Source organism: Rhineura floridana, chromosome 21, assembly GCF_030035675.1.
Source record: "Rhineura floridana isolate rRhiFlo1 chromosome 21, rRhiFlo1.hap2, whole genome shotgun sequence".
NCBI lineage: Eukaryota > Metazoa > Chordata > Lepidosauria > Squamata > Rhineuridae > Rhineura > Rhineura floridana.
Genome location: NC_084500.1, coordinates 12,003,331 through 12,023,030, shown reverse-complemented (window position 1 = coordinate 12,023,030; position 19,700 = coordinate 12,003,331). Strand labels below are relative to the sequence as shown.

The following is a 19,700-nucleotide window of genomic DNA, read 5'->3' as shown; positions in this document are numbered from 1 at the left end:
ATGTGAAACACCTAGGCGTTGTGCAGACACACATATTTGACAGAAACGGAGCAACCATATTTCATTTAAACATACAGAGGCTATTTGTTCTCTTCTTTAAGATCAGTAACGGAAGCCTTTCCCCATGTACGCCCTTCATCTGAAATGAGGCAGGTTTCAACATCAGAGAGGGCACTGTCAGCCAGGACACTTAAGTTAAAGAAAATCCTCCCCAAAGAAACCTGTGGGGCACCTACACTGCCATTTTTAAGTGCTGGGGGGGGCACACTTTTATTCACACAGACATTTATCTTTTTGTTTCCTATATTGGTATGTTTCATATTTTATCTGCTGACAGTATTTTGTTTGTGATGTGCACGTTATTGCTATGCTTTTATATTGTCAGAAACCGCCATGAAATCTGGTAAGATTAAAGCCGATATATAAATATTTTCAATAAATAATTAAAACTCCTCTTCCTACAGCTGACTACAGAGATGGACCTACACTCGACCACACTGATTGAGGCTTTGGGGGATTTGTGAGAGGCCATGCAGAAATAGGAAGGCCAGCGGGAATGGCCCATGGCATGCAATTCTCCCTCCCAGATGTATTACAATGCAGAAATGGTGTCACCAGCTCTTTGGATCAATATCTATTTATGGACCAAGAAATTACATGTATGGCGACCTTGCCATCAGTGACACATTCTTCAGCCGCTTCTGAGTCACTTGAGGCCCATAAACAAGCTTCCAAAAATAGGTCCAGTTTACTAGAGTCAAAATCCAGACATTTAAACAAAAAGCCTGCATTCAAATGGGGGGGGGGAGATTAGAATCTCTCAAAACTAAGATCTGAAAGTGAAGTGATGTTGCTAGATAACAGGGCCTATTAGGGGGCACCAAATTGCTATCCCAGTTTTCATACAATCTAAAACAAAACAAAACAACTTCTGGTGTTATTAAGAGAGCAGCGTGTGTTCTTTATAACCATTACCAACATCACAAATAGCCCTCTTGTCCTAAGGATGATGCCAGAGCACCCTTTGTGATTCACAGGTTGCAGAAATATACACACATATAACCATGGGTCATAAGGATCATTCACAGGAGGAGCTGGAAGTAATTGCTTAGAAAGTGGTGTTAAACAAAGGGTTGAAACCACAGAATTGCTGAAGAGGGAACATTAAAAATGTCAGCATGGATGAAAGACATTCACCAGTGCTTACTGTCAAGAAACCAGCTACTGGCCTACAGATGTCTTAAAGGGTGTCTGGCTAACGGGATCAATATTTCCGTTTTTGAATTAAATTATACCTCGGAAGTCAACAATACAACAGAAAAGCACAGAAATGGAATAAGTTCAAACTATTCTTTTATAGTAATAGTCTCCAGTTGAGCATAATCACCAAAGCTGCAAGTGATAAGATTGCCAAAACTAAGCAAACATCTGTGAGATGAATTCATCTCCAAGGGGAAGCCAACAGCTTGTTATCATTAAGGAGGCGATGCTCTCTCTGCATCTGAACTGCAGGCCCCCTTGTTACAGCTTTTGGAGAGGCAATTGCACCAGATGTTGCCAGCTGTCTTCAGATGGACAACGGGCACCTGCTGTGGAGGGTGGGGAACTTAAGTGTTCATTGCCCTTTGTTTGGGGTCCATTCTGGAAAGCATAAAAGTAGTTGACCCTCTGTACAATCGGAAAAGAGTGTGCACATGCAGAAAATTAAGTGCCTTCCACTGCTCAAAGTAAAGTATTCTGCTTATCCTTACTAGGTTTTGGGTTTTTTTAAATAGGCAATAGGATTCAATCTTAGGAGATGAGACACACACACCCTTCCGAGTGAAGAATTTTTTCTTGGCTTATCAAGGGAAGCTGAAACAGCTGATACTTCCCAGATGCTGTCTCGACAGAGGAGGAAGCTCCAAATTACTTAAAGCTACACTTTAAGTGAAATCTGGTTAAACCTGGCTTCTGTAGCTTAGGTTATTGTGTAAACTACCACTTACACTGTCAATACTATAGAAATTATCATCAGCACTTTAGGTGTGCAAAACCCTCCTTCCCCCTGCAGATGTTTAACTCAACGAGGAACCCCCAAATTTTGCTTCACATTCTGCCTAAGGAGAATTTCCAATGGTCTCCCTAGTTTAAGTCAGTAGGGATGCCTGCACAAATCCCAATAAAGACCCTTTTGTGTTTCTGATTCAAGGAAGGTTTCCCAGTGGATCATGCCCACTGTGATCTCATCAGCAGTTGCAACAAGACAGTCAACAGCAAAGGAGAACAAGTCTTTTTCACTTTATATTGTGTACCTCTAAACAGAAAGAAGGGAAAGAAGCTTAACCCTTAAGCAGATTCTGTTGCATGCCATTGAGAAAATTTAGTGTTCGCCTCTGGCAAGGAATACAACCCCATCAGCTTCGGCTCATCCCAAGTTCAAAGGGTTTACAAGGTCTATTTTGAAATAAACATCATGTTTGACATAAAATCATGATCTTCACAGTGCTAGTGCAGCTTTGAAATCAAAGCTCTGCTAGCAGGAATAGATTTTTCACCTCTCTGTTATTGTTTCACCTGTAGAACCTTCTTTTCAAACATCAGTGCAGACTGTAAAATAACCTATTGCAAATCTGCAGCTTGTGAAAGCAGAAAATGTGACATATTTTAAATAACCACAAGGCAAACAACTTTCAAGCTAAACCTCTAGGATCTTTGACTAGTTATCTGAAGATGCCAACACAATCCCAGATAGATGTATCTAATTACAGCATCCAGAGATGTTGGAGCACATCTACACAACAGTGTAGTTTAGCAATAAGAACTCTGAAACCAGCCGGTTCATCATCAAGCAGGCTACCACCACTGACTGCCTAGATCAGGGGTGGGAAACAAGAGCCCTGGAGGTGCTTCTTAGAACAAAAAAAGTCAGTTATCCTTCTACAAAGAACATGTTTACCTCCCTTAACCGTGTTAAATGCATGCTGTAACCATACCGCACTGTTGGTCACATGACTATGTACTTCCCAGACTTGTTTCAGATTAAGAGAACGCTAATCCTCCCTCTGCTTAGATTACTTCGATTGGTTTTCTAGCTGAGCTGCTTTGTCCTTGTCCCCATTTCAGCAGACCAATTTTATCAGCATACAAATAGTTAATCAAATTGTAGCCCTACATTAATTTCTCTCTTTTATTTTTTAGATTCATTTCTCTATTGATATTAAGACAGACAGTAATAGTGTCAGGTCCGGAAATGGGGAGGGGGGCTTGTGCAGGGGTCCCTTAGTGCACCCCCCCCCGAGTGGGACCCCGTTAGCCACTATTATTGCGGCTCATTCACTCCCTCCCTTCCTCTGGCTCACCACTGCCCAGAAAGAGAGGTTGCTGCTGCTTTTCTTTGCACATGCTCAGAGGCGAAGGAGGAAGAGCCACAGCTCAGTGGCAGAGCACCTACTCTCCAAGCAGAAGATCCAAGTTCAATCCCCAATGGCATTTCCAGGGAGGGCTGGGAAAGACCCTGCCTCAAACCCTGGAGAGCCACTGCCCGTCAGTATGTAGACAAGACTGAGCTGGCTGGACCAACAGTCTGACTCAGTATAAGGCAGTTTCCTACAGGAGGAGGAACAGGGCATGGGGGCTCAGCACTGGAACTCCTACTCTGGGCTTCAACAGGCTCCTGACAATGCCAATCCCTGGCATGACCTCTGGCAGATAAGCATTAACCTTGTGGAAAATAGGATATTTGTTACCTTGCATTAAAAAAGAAAGAGTATTTACAACTTACGCTCCTTTGTTTACTAGGTAAAAACAAAATGCACTGGAAAAATATTTCAGAAAAAGCCAGTCTTCTATTAATAAATTTATACAAGTTGAGAGCCATGTACATTTGCACGAGTGTTGGTGTATACTATCATTTATTTATTTATTTATTTATTTATTTTATATCCTGCCCTTCCTCCCAGAAGGAGCCCAGGGTGGCATTCTCTCTCTCCTCCATTCACGCTAAATTGTGTGCAGTCCATAAGAACAGCCCCTCTCCAACAATTGACCAGTATCATAACGTATCATAACATAACACAATATTCCCCCTTCTCTGCCGAGTCCCCATCCAGCTCAAATTCTATCTGTTCCTAAGCCCTGGGTGCTGACAGCTTTTTTTTTTTTAAAAAAGTCCGAGATGGAATGTTAATAAACATTCCATCTAGCCAATGGTTAAGGAGGCCTCTCTTCAAATCAACTGAAGCCAGAGCTCTTCATAGCCAGAAGAAGAACTCAAGCATTGCAGACTGAATTGACCTCATTCGCCACCCCCAAATTTACCTATATTGTTAGGTAACTTTGTCAAACCCACTACTTTTCCTGCAAATCTACATATTCAGGGATAAATTGGATGCTCTTCCATCTCCCAATGAGCAATGTTAAATGTCCAGGTGAATTCAGACACGGGGAGGGGGGCACAGGAAAGGCTTGCATCACAGCAAAACTGCTGGCAGCTTAGGTTTTCTTGGCTGCTGGTGCCTTTCTTGTCTGGCAGATCTTTGGAAGAAAACCCAGTAACCAGGACTGGAGGCTTCAGTGTTAGCTGAGCTTGGTTTTGCTTCTACAAACCCTCATGGGGCGGTGTGTGCTGCTGTGACATCTCCTAAGTGTCTTATCATAAAGCCAGAGAAGAGACAGAGACATAAAAATGCAACCCATACTCGAAAGGGGGAATGGAATTTGTGAGAGGCTGGCTGGTTCCCCAAAATGGAGCAATGTGGCTGATGCACAACATCCTAGATCCACCAGAGAGGAGATAATGTTCGCAATTGCCTAAAAAGCCTTCCAGCCTCAGACAATAGCATTGGCTGTATATACAAAGGCACTTGAACAGGTCATAAGTGACCGATTTACAGCCATTTGCTTGCATGTAGGAAAAAGTGTCATTATAACCATTTCCCGCAATATAGTGCTTTTTCTTCACACCCTTCTACTTGCAGCCAAGGAACATTCAGCTCTCATAGATATTTTAAATGTTTCCCTGCTCTTCTGAGTATTCAGACCCAAAACGGTCTGCTTAAAAACAACAACAATAAAGCGAAACAGTAACAAGCACTTTACTCAGGATGTTAACATTTTTTCTGTAAGGTGACAACATTTTGTTGCATTATCCCACGAAATACATTATTTGACAAGTCTCTCCCTTTCCCCTCGCTCTTCAGGAAAAAAACCTATTTGCGTTTTTCATGAAATTCAAAAAAGGATTTTATTCTAGTGCCTGGAGAAGCACTAAAACTGGGTGAGTGGGTGGGGAGAAAGCCAAACATCTGACTGAGGAGAAGAAGTGCGACTCCTTATGTCCTCCATGGCCCATTTGCAGAAGACTCTCTACGTCTCTCTGCCATCCAGCACATCAAGGAAGCTGCTGCGTTTTCTAGAGCTATTGTGGGGGTCAAATGAGCTTCCTTTGGTTCTGGTTGAAGTTCAGCTTGGTCTTCTGATTGGCAAGATACCCTCTATGGCATCTCAGCCTCTGGCCACCTTGTGGGCCACAAGCCAGCTTATTTTTGCCGGAGTGACTTGTGTGAAGTTTAGGGCTGGACGAGGCAAAGGGCAGTCTGTAAACAGGAGGAATGGGTTTCAATGTTACTCAGACCAATGGGGGGGTTAAGGTGTGTCACAGGATATGATCTGTAAGGAGGCACCCTTGATTAGTCTCCCCAAAAAGTTCCTTCCTTTTAGTCTGTGTTATGTAGTGGGAAACAGGCTGAGTGCCTGCCTGGCATCTTTGGAGTCACTGTTTCAACATCCACAACTGATTCCACTCCTGTCACACAGGACTCTCACTCATCCTTTCTGAAGTCTTCCTGCTTCTACATTTGCCTGCACTACATACTATAAAACAGGGTCCTGACTTCTGCTTGGCTAAAGTTTGTCTACGTTTCAAAACAGGCTGGATCCACCAACTATGGTTAGGCTGCTACTCTTCGGCACATTCTTAAGTGTGTTCCCATATCCCAGGATGCCTCTTGGCTACTCCATTTGGGCTAAGGAGGTCCATGGAGGAAGGATAAGAATTTGGGAGGTGATGGCAGGATTGCCTTAAAAGCCATTCCTTAAGGGTCATGTGTAAATATTGCCATCTAAAGTCTACTGGCATAACTGTGTTTCAAAACAGGCTGCTTTTCAAAGATAACTGGACAATTTACATCCAGACTCAAAGGAGATGCAAGCATTTGTCTAAGGCCAGCTTCTGTAGGCACTGCAGAGACTAGCAACAGCCATGCAAAATAGCACCAAATGTATTTTCTTTATTGCATATTAAAATCTTTTGGGGGCTCTGGTTATTACATATTCAGATTAAGTCAAGACCTGACTTTCTATTACTCTGAATGCAACTAATTTACAAATATAGTATCCTGAAATGCGGCACAGAAAATTGTAACTGGCTAACAAAAACTCCAAATTTTAAAAAATGATTTCTGAATAGAGGAGCAGTTCAAAAAAGCTTCGGTCTACTCTACTGACTAAAAAAATCTACATTTCAATGTGTAGCAGAGGAAACGTACCAGCCTAGCTGTGTGCCCAAGCTAGAATAAATAACCCTTCACTGCTGCAAGGATCACAACCCTTCTTACCCAACCGGCATCAAGCGGAAGCCAAGGTTCGGAGGGTGCACTGCCAAATCCCCCTGAAATGAACCCGTGGAGAGAATGCCTTCTTTTCTCATGCTAACCATCCTATTATAATGACATCTTCAGAGGCCCTTGGGGCCTCGGGGAAAAATAAACCTTTGGAGTGTTTAATACTCCAATGGATCGTTAACTTGTTCACACCCAGGGATCCATGCCAAAAGAGGCAGAGATCTCCTGTCTGGATGGGATATTTCCACAGCTGTCAAAAGAGAAGGACTGAAAAAAGCAACTGATAGTGTGACTTCTATCATTCTTTTGGGACATTGCTCAGCACCCAGGGTCCCTGTAGATTGTTGCATACAATTTAAAAAACACGCACAAAACACATTTGCTGAGTTAAACAGGCCACTACTGGCTTCTTACTTTTTATTCAAAATGTGTGATGTATTGAAAATATTAACAAGAGACTAGTACATCTTTATTTTCTTTGGTGCTTGCAGCATGCCTGGCATTCACTCTACTATTCTTGCAACATAAAACCCAAGCTATGTTCAGGCACACCTAAAGCAACAGCAAGGATTCAGTCCTTCCTTACTCTTTGCTTCTCAGCTACTTAGATTCAGAGCACCCAGGAAGGACCTAAGACAGGAATGGGGAACCTCAGGCCCAGGGATCCATCTGGCCCTTGGAACTCTTCCCATGCCACACTCCTCACTGGCTCTGCTTTGTACTCTGAGTGTTTTTCGCCTAGTTAGAATGTGTCCTTGAACTCTGATCATGCCTCTTCTTGGTCACAATGCAAGGGGGGAGCAGGATGTAGAAACTAGGCTTTTGCCCAAAGGTAAAATGTACCTTCCTTGCCCAGCCCATTTTTGCCTCTGGCCCAGCCCATCACTAGCATATGGTCCTTGGAAATTTGCCCAGAAGGGAATGTGGCCCTTGGGCTGAAAAAGGTTCCCCACACCCATCCCAAGGAGACAAAGTTTGTTTGACTTCCCTGGGAGTAGGCTCACACAGCTACTTCTCCGAACAGCAACGGCCGTCTCTTGTATTTATTTATTTATTTATTGTATTTATATATCGCCCCATAGCTGAAGCTCTCTGGTCGGTTTACAGTAACTAAAAACATTAAAACAAATATACAGATTTAAAACACATCTTTTAAAAACAATTTAAAACACAATTAAAAAAATTAAAACAATTTAAAAACACATGCTAAAATGCCTGGGAGAAGAGGAAAGTCTTGACCTGGCGCCGAAAATATAACAGTGTTGGAGCCAGGTTCACCTCATTAGATAGATCATTCCATAATTTGGGGGCCACCACTGAGAAGGCCCTCTCCCTTGTTGCCAGCCTCCGAGCTTCCCTCGGAGTAGGCACCCAGAGGAGGGCCTTCGATGTTGAGCGTAACGTATGGGTGGGTTTGGAGTGTACGGGTGGGTATTCACTTCAGCCATAATGTGCTTACTTCCCTTTTGCACTGTTGCATAGGCACTCCATTCCTCTCTGCTGTAAAGGAAATGAGTAGCTATCCAATGCTTCTTTGCACCCAGTAAGAAAAAATAAAACAAAATAAAGAGGTTTCTGTCTTTGAAAATAACATTCTACCAAAATATTTCTACCTAGGGGGACAGTAGTAATTATACTCTACTCACAAAAAGCAATAGTGTTTTAAGCATAGAATTTCAAGGGTATAGAAAAATGGTGCCAATGTGACAGAGTATCAAACTACTGGAGAGGACTGGGTTCAAATTCCCCACTCAGCCACAAAACTCACTTTGGACAAATCACTCCACTAACCTAACTTACAGTGTTGTGAGAACAAAATGGGGTACATCACCAAAATCTACTTAAAGGAATAACATTGTATTCAGTATAATGAATTAATGCTGAGCCACTTGACGGCCAAGCACTCTTCTACCCCACAGTGTAGCACATTTTAACTGGGTGCTAAACTGCCACCTTCAATCTCTCACTTTGGCGATAGAAAGTGGAGGTGGGGGGAGGAGGAGGAGGAGGAGGGAGAAGAGACACAGAAAGCCTCGACTTGCTTGAGGATTGTTTAAAAAGAAGACAAGCACATAGGAAACTTGCCATGTCTAGCTTGGCAACTTATTAAGGGAAATGCCTGAAGTCTAAGAATGAGACACAAGTCCATAATGAGTCTTTTAATGACTCTTAAAAGATTTTTGATCTTTTAAGAAAGATAGTGTGGCATAGGTCATGTGTTTAAGGGTTTCTGCACACAGAGAACAGAAAAGTGCATTGCTGTACTAAACTGGCCTGAGACACATATCACTATTTCTTAGTCACTGAATCCACAAAGTTCAAGCAGCTTCAACAAACCTTTTACATTCCCACTGTCTTGCTTACATATGGTGAAAAATAATACTTTAAGCCTTGTAATTCAGAAGACTGCAGCTGCAAAAGCTGAAGGCAGCCCTTCTCTAAGATGATTCTGCGTGAGGGGAGCAACAAACAAACAGTTCAACAGCCCTGGAACAGGCACTTTTAACATGCCTAGTGTGCAACGGCTTGATCTTTCTATGCCCAAAATGGCATGTCTGACCTAAATATCCTAGTATAGCATCTCAGTGCTTGAAATCAGCTAACATCCAAGTACTTTTAAGATGAAAAGTAGCTTAGAAGTGAAAAAAGAGTTAACATTTCACAAAGAAGGCTGCATCTTGAACAAACTCAGAAGGACATGGGAAACAGGGCAGCTGAGGTATATAAAGGCCTGATTGTAGCAGCCCACTGGATTGGAAATGACTCGTAAGCCTAATGAAACAAAACTTTTGGCAGTAAAACAGAATGAAAGGAATGAGACAATAAAAAGACGAGAACAAAGGGAGCAGAGTTGTTTCAGCTTAGCAAAATAAGCTCACTTTGTTGTTGGGAAAAGCCAAAGCCGATTATGATAAACCAGTGACTAAGCACAAGTCTTCCCAACTAATTACACAGCTCACCATATAAAGTTTAAATTGCAAGTCTCCAGAATAAGGACTGAGTTACTTTCACAGGAATTCTGGAAATCAAGTAGTACCTACAAAGCAGGGGGGCGGGGAGACATCAATCCCTTTTATTAGTAACAGCTTACAGCTTCAAAAGATACAGAACATTTGTGTCATAAGATATTTTAACTGTAAGCTTTAATCAAATTTTGAGAGGCTGGAGACTTTTTCATTGATGCATACTTTCACTCCCACACACATGTAAAAGCTGAAGGAGGTGCAGATGGGGCCACATGAAAGTGGGCTCTTGGGGTGGTAGCCCCTTGTCTATGGAATGCTCTCCCCAGGGAGACATGCCCGGTGCCATCCTTGACAGTGTTTAGGCGCCAGGCTACAGCTTTTTTATTATTTGGTTAATGCTACCTTCTACATTGGTGCTCATTTTTTTAGTGGAGTGGGTAGGGCTTGGTCCTTATTAACACTGCTGGATGAACATTTTATGGATTTTGTATCATCATTTTAATTTTTTATCATTTTAATTGTTTTAATGCACTGTATCCTATTTTGTCATGTTGCTTTGAGGCTTTTTTATTGTATAAAGCAACTGATACACAAAATAAATAAATATGTATACAGTAGGGCCCCACTCATACAACGTGTTACATTCCAGACCCTGGCCTAAAAAGAAAACCCGCTGAAAAGTGGAACTCCGTCAATAAAATGGTGCCCGACGCCCAACAAACTCCGTAAAAGCGAAACAAGCGCCGTATGAGTGGGGCCTTACTCCAATTGAAAACTGCCATATTAGCGGAATGCCAAAAAGCGGGGCCCTACTGTATATGCAATTTTAAAGTGTTTTGGTATGGTCTAGCTGAAATATAGAGGTAAAAGTGGGAAAGCCAGAGGACAATCAGACATTCTCAGATTTGTCCCCTGATCTTCTCAAAGATTCTCTGCACAATCTTGGCTTATCAGAAACTTCAAATCTCAAAGAAACTGAGTGATTCTATAAAAGTTCATAGAATTACTCCAGTTACTTTATCAATATGGAAGGTTAACTGCATTTCAGTTTCATATGAGTTTCACTTCCAAACTGGAAGGACCTCAGGAGCAAAAGGGACTTACAAGAAAAAAATTATATTGACATAGGTCTTAAGAGGAAGACCTTGCATTCCATGTCAATAAAAAGAGAAGGACTTAAGAGGACCCAATCAAAAAGTCACAATCCAGCTGATTTCAACAAGACAGGCTGAATAGAGCCACAGACAGAACCTGTAAGAGGGTTCCATACAGTCAGCAGATATACTCTCTTTATATTCAAATAGTGTTGGTTTGTATTTATACTCCATTTCATTCCCCCCTCATTCTGTTTGGGGGGTCCCCTTTAGGGTTCCCCCTTGAATAAAAAAGCATCCTTGAAGGGATGATGACAATGTTAATAGCTGAATAGCCTTTTCTCTGTTCATATTATGGCTGAGGACCTTTGCGCATCATAAAGGGAAAGTTATTAAATACAGCTGAAATTGTGAACTTCCGGACACTCCAGAGAGAGGAAGAATATCACTCCCAGCAATTTTGGGGTTTTAGTAGGGGTGCAACATGACATGGACAAATCTGTATTGCTAATCAATTTAAAACACTTCTGATCAACTAAAAGAGATGCTGCCTAGTCTTAAAAAAAGTCTAATGTATTACACATCTACTTCTAAAAATGGCAGGTGACAAACACCATCTGAAAAGATGCATTCTCCTTTCTCTGTCATGGGAGGGATGTCTCTTCTCACATGATGCTTACTACAACATGTGTGCATTGTCTAAAAACAAAGATGATCCAGAACTATTGTTTTTACTGACACACAAACCTAAACTAATCAGTCCTGATAAATTAAAACTCATACAACTTATCAACTGAAATTTCTGTAATCAAGTGACAGCCCTGCTTTTTATTACAACACTGCACACTGCACTGAAAACTGAGATTTTGAAAAGGTCTATTGTCTTGAGATGTGTTCAGTTTTTAGGGTGGCAATACAAAGCAAGTGGGCTTTTCTTAAAAGGGCCTTCTAAGACATGCATACAGAGAAATCTCAAAGAGGCACCAAAACCCACTAAAACGCTTGGATGATCTCAGCCTGGTTGTCTATTTTTCAAACTCAGCATGAAGCCACCAGATGGCAAAACAAAAATGATTCCTCAAGGGTGCATGTGAGAAACAGGGAAACATGCATGCAGCAAAACTGTTATTAACTTCAAAACTAGATGGAGGAGTTTGGCAGATTTGACAATAACTAGGGAAGAAACATTCAGACGCTGCCATAATCCTTTAATAAAGGGCTCAGCAGGCTGTAAACATCATCTTGCCGGAATCGAAGATTATCATTGAAAAATAAAATGAATGGTTTTGCAAAACAACTATCAATCTGGCAAAATAACTATTTAAACGTTCACTCACCACAAAGGAAGGTGTACACAAAACAAGATTCTAAAGGCTACTCTAAAAAATACAGGATGCAATTTCTGGAAGCTTGCCCATGAAAAACTATAGCGAGATGGATGACAGATGCACAAGTGCAGTCTGGAAGCCTTCTAGGGCAGGGGCACCTTTGATGTAATTTGTATAGCACCTAGCTTACTAACTGACACACTGAAGAAATAGAATGATACGGGCATTAAAAATAGTGATGATCCCCTCCTCCCCTTGGGTAGGCCCCACTGAAACCAGAGCTGGCCTATAACTTTTTAGTTACATGAAGCTATAAATCTACAAATCTACAAGAACATCACCTTATCACTCATTAACATAGACCACAATCTATCACTAGTCCTCTAGCATAAACACAGACTAATTTATAATAAGCCGTGCAAAAGCATGATAGCTGGACTTTCACAAGACTGGCACAAGAGAACTTCACCCCATGGCTCAGAGCCTCTTGCTTGGCTGCCCTTAACAGCACTCAAAATCCACCATCTCCAGGAAGCATGGTGATGCAACCTCTGACTGAAACAAGTGGGAGCTGCAGACACAGCAACAGATTCTTCTCCTCTTGTTTAATCAAAGATGTTAAAATTGATCTGGCTTCAAGATACTGCCATATTCTTTTATAAGCAGCTACTGAAGGACCAAAAATAAAGAACAGTATAACCTTTATGGGCTTATCAGATGAACTGGAGGTCTGTTGAGTAACATCACTAAAATGGAAGAAATATTTGATTTCTCTGAGGATCATCTTATCCCACATCAGGTTGCTAGGATGTGTGTGTTATTTGGAAGTGGCATGTAATATCTATAATAACTATAAAACACACACACACAAAGTGAAATATCACTTGAAACAAAGCTAAAGAAAGAAATTCAGTTGTAAATATAATACATAAAAGTCAAGCATACCAAAAGAGTAATTTGCAGCTACAAGCAACTATAAGTGGTCTGCACGGCCACCCATTCCACATTTATCTAAGCGAGACAGTTTCTGAGGGCTACAAGATTGCTGTAAGCAACATATTACCTCCTGTTTGTGTGCACATTTGGAGGTCTGAGGAGCAGACTGTGACTGAACTGGCTCCACATAAGATGCAACAACAGGTTATAAAAATCACAGAGCTGGTACCAAAACCAGCAGCCTCTCCCTATTATTTAATAATAATAATAATAATAATAATAATAATAATAATAATAATAATAATAATAATAATAATAATAATAATAGATTATGATGATGATGATAATGATGATGATGATGATAATAATATTTCTCATATGTGACCCAAAGCAGCTGATATTAAAACCAGTTAAAACAAACAAACACACATTAATACATTAACATCAATAAAAACCTAAAAAAACCCATCAATATAAATGATCGACAGGTCTGCAGGTCCCATCCCATTAAAAGAGACCACCAACAGCTGAGACCCTACACTTTATAAGAGTCAAAAGCCTGAGTAAAGAGGAAAGTCTTTGCCTGGCACCTAAAAATATATCCTGATGGCACCAGGTGTGCCTCCCTGGGGAGAGCGTTCCACAAGCAGGGGTTCGTTCTTGTGTTGTCACTCTCCAAAACTCCAGTGGAAGGGGTCTATGAAGAAGGGCCTCAGATTATGATCATAGGGTCTGGTTCATATGGGGAGAGGTGGTGCTTGGGGTATTTAGTAAAAAGGCTCACTATATGCGAGTGCCATCATGCTGTCCATTTCCCTGCCCCTGATCCATATCATTGCTGCCATTAATAAGAGCAGAGGAAAGGATTGTTGTTGTTGTTGTTGATGATGATGATGATACCAGGATGATATCAGGATATGGAGTAACCTTTCCTACAGGTTATGGAGAGGGAGAGGAAGTCTTCAACACAGGGTTTCTTCTTGGCAGCAAGTCCTATACATGCTGTGCTACCCACAGATGTCATACGCTGCCCAAACAGTTCTTATGACCCAACTCGTGTAAAGCCTACAAAAGAAACCTGATCAGCTACATTGTGGGGAGTACCTGTGGCCCTTTCACAAAAAGTACTATACTGACTTTCATAAGACCCTGTATTAGAGGAGATGTCTATCATCTCTCTCTCACACACACACTTTACTAGAAAAGGGAATCTTCAGTTAATTCTTCCACAAAGGCTTCTCTAACATGTGTGCTATGACATTCCAGAGACCTTCCCTGAACCGTTTAAAATGAAAGCAAACATTAATGCACAATTCATTCACTCACTCACTCTTTTACATACATACTTTACTACTAAAAAGCCCCCATTATCTTCCACATCTTAAATTAGACAAAATAAAAAGTGCATCAGTGTGCCTGGTGTGGGAATAATGTATTGCTAAATGACATGCTAGTCTGATAGCTGACATAAAGATCATTACTTTACTAATAGCGTGATGCTCTTCAGGAACACATTGAAACTGGCATTTGTTGATTTAGTTACTGATAAAACAAAATTTACCATCATAAAACTTCCTTTCCATATATATTCCCACACAAAAGTTCAGGGTACAAAGGCACAAGGCATACAGACAGAAGGCACATAGAGCTATACAGGAAAGGTTCGCCTGCACAGTGGCCCACAGCTGTGGTTTGTATTCAGGGCCCAAAAAGCCATAGTAAAAAGAATTCAGAGTAAGTTGGGTTAACCCATGCTGGAGCTTACCTTGCCAAACTGTTCAAAGTATTGCTTTACATCTTCCACTACTGTATTAGCTGATAATCCACCTACAAATATTTTCTTTGTTCTTGTGACCATCTGTAAGATATTAGAAAAGAAAAAAGAGCATTACCCCAGATTTTTTTTTAAACATGCCTGTCATAGACATAGTTTTCAGATGCTATCCCTTAATCCAGTTAAGGAAAATCTCTCTCCCCATGAAAAGGAATGTACATTCAATTCAATTATACAAAGTACTGCTGTTTGGTTAAAGACTGCTTTGATGGCCAGGTTTAGGCATTCACCAACCCCAGAGCCCACTGGGTATTTTCTTTTAATAAGCATTTTCATTTTGAGCAGCTTTCCCCCCCAACCATCCTTCCCTCAACCTTCATAAAAAAACCAGAAATAAGTTGTAGCCAAGCATCATACAGTTCTTGCAGCCTGACCACTGTTGCCTCAAAAGAAGTCCACACACACACACACACACACAGAGGTTTCCTCCAATGAATTCCATAAATGAAAAACAAATCAACATTTGTTTACCAGCCGTCCACCAGTCCACCAAGTTGCTCAGGATGGGTATGTAATCTTCCAATTTTTGGATACCTGGGGCACTTTTTTCTGGATTAAGCCTGGAGAACACACTTCTCTCAAAATAAATATATTCTAAATGTTTTTAAAACACATAAACCCCACCTTTTGGCCTAAGAAAGTCCCAAAGCCAGCTGATAACAATCATTAGGCTACAAATTCACAGTTTATCAAATCAGGTCTCAGAGCGATAAGATTTCTGGATAGCACAATTCATATTGCCTCCCAGCATATCCACTCTCCCTTTTTTATCTAGTCAGCCCAGTTCAGGGATGGGACTGTACATTCTGGGCAATGGGAACGCTTCTAGGATTCCCTCATACATGTCAGATGTAACACAAGATGCCTCCAAGGGAACGGAAGAGCAATGCTGCAGAGGCTTCCCTGCTCCAAAAAGGGGTATGGGATGACAGACACATCCAGTATGGGAGGGATGCGGAACCTGTGGCCCTCCAGAAGCTGCTGGACTCCCATCAGCCTCAGCCAGCACAGCCAATGGCCAGGAATGATGGGAGCCATAGTCCAACAACATCCAGACTGGGCCACAGGCTCCACATCCCAGCAAAATGATTTAATTTTTCAACATGCACTTCAAGCCCTCTTTGTCACACTGGTGTGCCTCAGTGCACACCCTGGGAATTATCTGCATGAACGCCCTCATTTTATTCCTGCAACAACTATGAAGTATGTTAGCATATGGCCAGTGAGCTTCTTGGCTGAACAGGAATTTGAACTCAGTCCATACTGATACTCAAGCTACTATAACTCACTAGCTCAGACAATGGGCTGGTCTATGCATGCAGTAAAATGAGGCAGTAATGAGGTTGTAAAATGAGCTATGCCATTTCAGACTACAGGCAGGAGAATTACAATTCTGAATATGCCACATTGCCAGGGGGGTTCCCAGCATTTAGAAAACTAACACAGCAAGGCTTAGCAACTTTCTCCCATTCAAACACAGCATATGCATGCAACCATGCTGCTCCACCTCAGGCACCTTCACTACACAACTTTTGATGTACGCTGAAGATGCACTTCTTGACCCCAGCCTTTGACACTTGACAATCGATATTTTTTTAGAATCCACCCTATTCTTGTGATTATTCCCCTGCATGTGCTGACCAGGCCAAAGATGAAAAAGGGGCAGTAGCTAAGCCTCCCAACTTCAGCTCCCACCAGGACAACAGTAAGGTACCTCCATAGGCCTGAGACCACAAACTCTAAAGTAGTCAGAGTAATCCAAGCTGCTGCATAAATCCAAACCAACTGAGGCGGCCCAGAACATGGCCTATAAGATGGACAATGATAGGCAGACATATTTTCAACAGGTCTAAGGGAGGAAACTGCTTCTTAGGTATGAAAGCCTATACAAACGCTGATACAACTTTATATTTTGTTTATTACATTTATATCCCTCTTTTCTTCCAAGGAATTCAAGGTGGTGCACATGGTTCCCCCCTCCCCATTTTCTCTTCACAACAACCCTGCCAGATAGATTAGGCTGAGAGACAGCGAGTGGCCCATGGTCATCCAGTGAGCTTCATGGCCGAGCGAGGATTCAAACCCTGGTCTCCTGGGTCCTAGGTCCAACACTCTGACCACAATGGGATGGTCTATGCATGCAGCTGGACTCCCCAACTCCCATCAGCCTCAGCCAGCATGGCCAATGGCCAGGGATGATGGGAACTGTAGTCTAACAACATCTGGACTGGGCCACAGGCTCCCCATCCCAGAAAAGAGAGGGTGCATTAAGCTACGTTAAAAAGATATTGTGAGGAAAAACTCTCTGAACCCAATTATCTCTCATTCTCTCCGTCTTTTGGATGTAATGGGAGACAAAAAACAAATGAAAAGTGAGGTAAAATATCTTTTGAGGAATAGTTGTGGGGGGGAAAAACACTTTTAGAGACAGTCCTCTATCATGCTTTTCATGTAATGGTTAAAGAGAAACCGAAGGGAGCAATTTCCCAGCCCCAAGGCACTCAGTAGCACAACGTTTCCCAGGCCAAGGACAGGGATTGCATGGCTCTTCTGAGCAATCAGCATTTCCAAAATCCTGCTTTACACAAGCGCAGATCCCAAACATACGAGGCCACAGAAAGCTGGAGAAAGTATAATAAGCAGGTTGGAAAGGACAATAAGGAATTTGCCCCAAATCACACACGACTTGCACTGAAATCTTAACAGGTGTCCAAAACAACCTGGGGGGGGGGGCTTTTGGCCACGGCAGCAAATGTGTTGTGACTTACACTGCATGCAGGAGCATTCTGTTACTCTGAGGATCAATTAAAAACTAATTTTAGTGAGATCGTCTCGTGTGCTGCTTAGGCAGCTCAGAGTGGGAGGCATTCAAGAGGAGAAGCAACAAGGGGAAAATTATGCTTTGGCTGCGAACAGAGCCGCTGGAAGACATTAGCTACCACAGGAGCTTGCAAACCTCCCTTAGCCTTAGTTCAGCTGAGGATGCTGCTCAGTTTGAAGAGTCAGAACGGAGGATGCAGGGCTAGGAACAAGCCCCCTGCCCCAACCCCTCAGTCCTGCACATAAGAGCTTTCTGCTGTGCAATGTGGAGCCCCTAGCCACCTTCTGGTCTTCCAGTCAGCATGAGGAAGAGGCCACAACATGCCCTGCCACAGTCACACCCTGACACCACATTTGTGAGGAACCAGAGGATGGCGGTTTGGGTGGGCTCTGACTCCAAGATGAAGGTGCAACATTCTTCCTTCGCTTGTGAACACCAGACAGCCCCTTGGGAGGGACCATGCCTCAGCTGCAGAGCACATGCTTTGCATGCAGAAGGCTGCAGGTTCAAATCCCTAGTGTGCCCAGTTAAATGATCTCAGCTATCGCCAATGATGGAAAAGGCATCTGTATTGCTGGCATACTGTGCAGTTCATGACGCCTCCCGTTAAAAAGGGATCAGGTAGCAGGGGATGTGGAAGACCTCCGCCTGAGGCCCTGGAAAGCTGATGCCTCTTGGACTCAGCAGCATCCTGGACTAGATGGACGCACAGCTTGACCCGGTAGAGCAGCTGCCTAAGCTCATCTAGCCCGCTACTCTGCTCTGTCTTGCTACCTGAGATCCTAAGTAAGAGGCAACATGACAGAAGTGGATAATATTATGCATGGCAAGGAGAAAGCGGATGGAGATTCTCGTAACGCCAGAACTCAGGAACATCCAATGAAGCTGAATGCTGGAAGTTTCAAGACTGACAAAAGAAACACACGGTGAATAGCTGAACTACGGAATTTGCTCCCACAGGAGGCAATGATGGCCACCACCTTGGATGGCTTTAAAAGAGGATTAGGCAAATTCATGGAGGAGGCTATCTTGAGCTTCTAGCTATGAAGGTGATGTGTTCCCTCCACTGTTGGAGGCAGTATCCCTCTCAATACCAGCTGCTGGAAACCACAGGAAGGGGGAGTGTTGTTGTGTTCAGGTCCTGCTTGTGGCCTTCCATGTGCATCTGGTTGGCCACTGTGAGCAGGATGCTGGGCTAGATGGGCAGCTGGCCTGAACCAGCAAGGCTCTTCATATGTTCTTATCCTTGTAACGGGAAACGCCAGAGATGAAATCTGGCATCTCCTGCATGCAAAGCATGTGCCTTGCTCACTGAGCTACAATCTCTTCACTCGCTGCCAAGTCACCACAATTTACAAGGAACTCAAAGCTTCTACCCTGGAAACAGCCAGCTAGCTACTTGAAGACGTTAGACAAGAGACACACACCCCCTCCCTGGGCATGCCAAAGTGTTTCAACTTTTTAAAAGTTCACTCTAAGACACCAGTTCACCTTCTGAGATAGAGATGACAGCTGAAAGTGGTAAGATAAAAGGAACTGCCCACAGCAAAAACAATCAGTTCCTTTCGTCCCAAGTGGCATCTCTGATCAAAGAAGTCTTTGCAACACTATAAAAACTTGCAACACATGTTTGCAACAGACAATAGCTCAGCCTTGCATTTGATCATGACGAAGATTAATTTTGGTCAAAGACCAGCAAATGTAAAATAGAAAGCATCAGAAATGCAGTATACAGAAAGCAGAAACAAAAAACCCTGCAGCTCTGATAATAATATACACACACATCAGGATAAAAAATAATAAAACATTAAAATGATCATATTAGCATCCCACTCCGAAAAGCAACAGCAATTTGCCCAGTGGCCAGACAAATTCCATAAAGGCAAGTGAGTGGGCTGGTAGAGGATGGACAGGACTCTCCATGCCTCCTCCACCAGCCTACTTGGTTGCCCATGCTAGCCGCAGAGGAAGGAAAGCCCCTGCCTCTGTGACCAGCACAGAAACCAAGCTGGCTCATGGGGGAGGGACAGATTGCTCCATCCCTCCAACATCAGTCTGCTTGCTAGAACATTTCTTTCCTAGCCTGGCCTGCTGCTGATAGGCTGTGGATATGGGAGGG

The 19,700-nt window shown here is 42.6% G+C and overlaps 1 protein-coding gene across 31 annotated transcripts in view; it reads right to left on the bottom strand.

Annotated features, from left to right (window-relative positions):
• The window catches only part of MSI2 (musashi RNA binding protein 2), a 600,705-nt gene that overhangs the window by 357,713 nt on the left and 223,292 nt on the right, over positions 1 to 19,700 (bottom strand). For all 31 annotated transcript variants that reach the window (XR_009759877.1, XR_009759878.1, XM_061605200.1 and 28 more), the window contains one exon: positions 14,692 to 14,784. Coding sequence is in view for 29 of the 31 variants with exons in the window: in XM_061605200.1 (XP_061461184.1) it covers positions 14,692 to 14,784 (93 nt within the window). In the remaining 2 variants the exon portion in view is untranslated. The remainder of the gene's footprint in view (positions 1 to 14,691; positions 14,785 to 19,700) is intronic.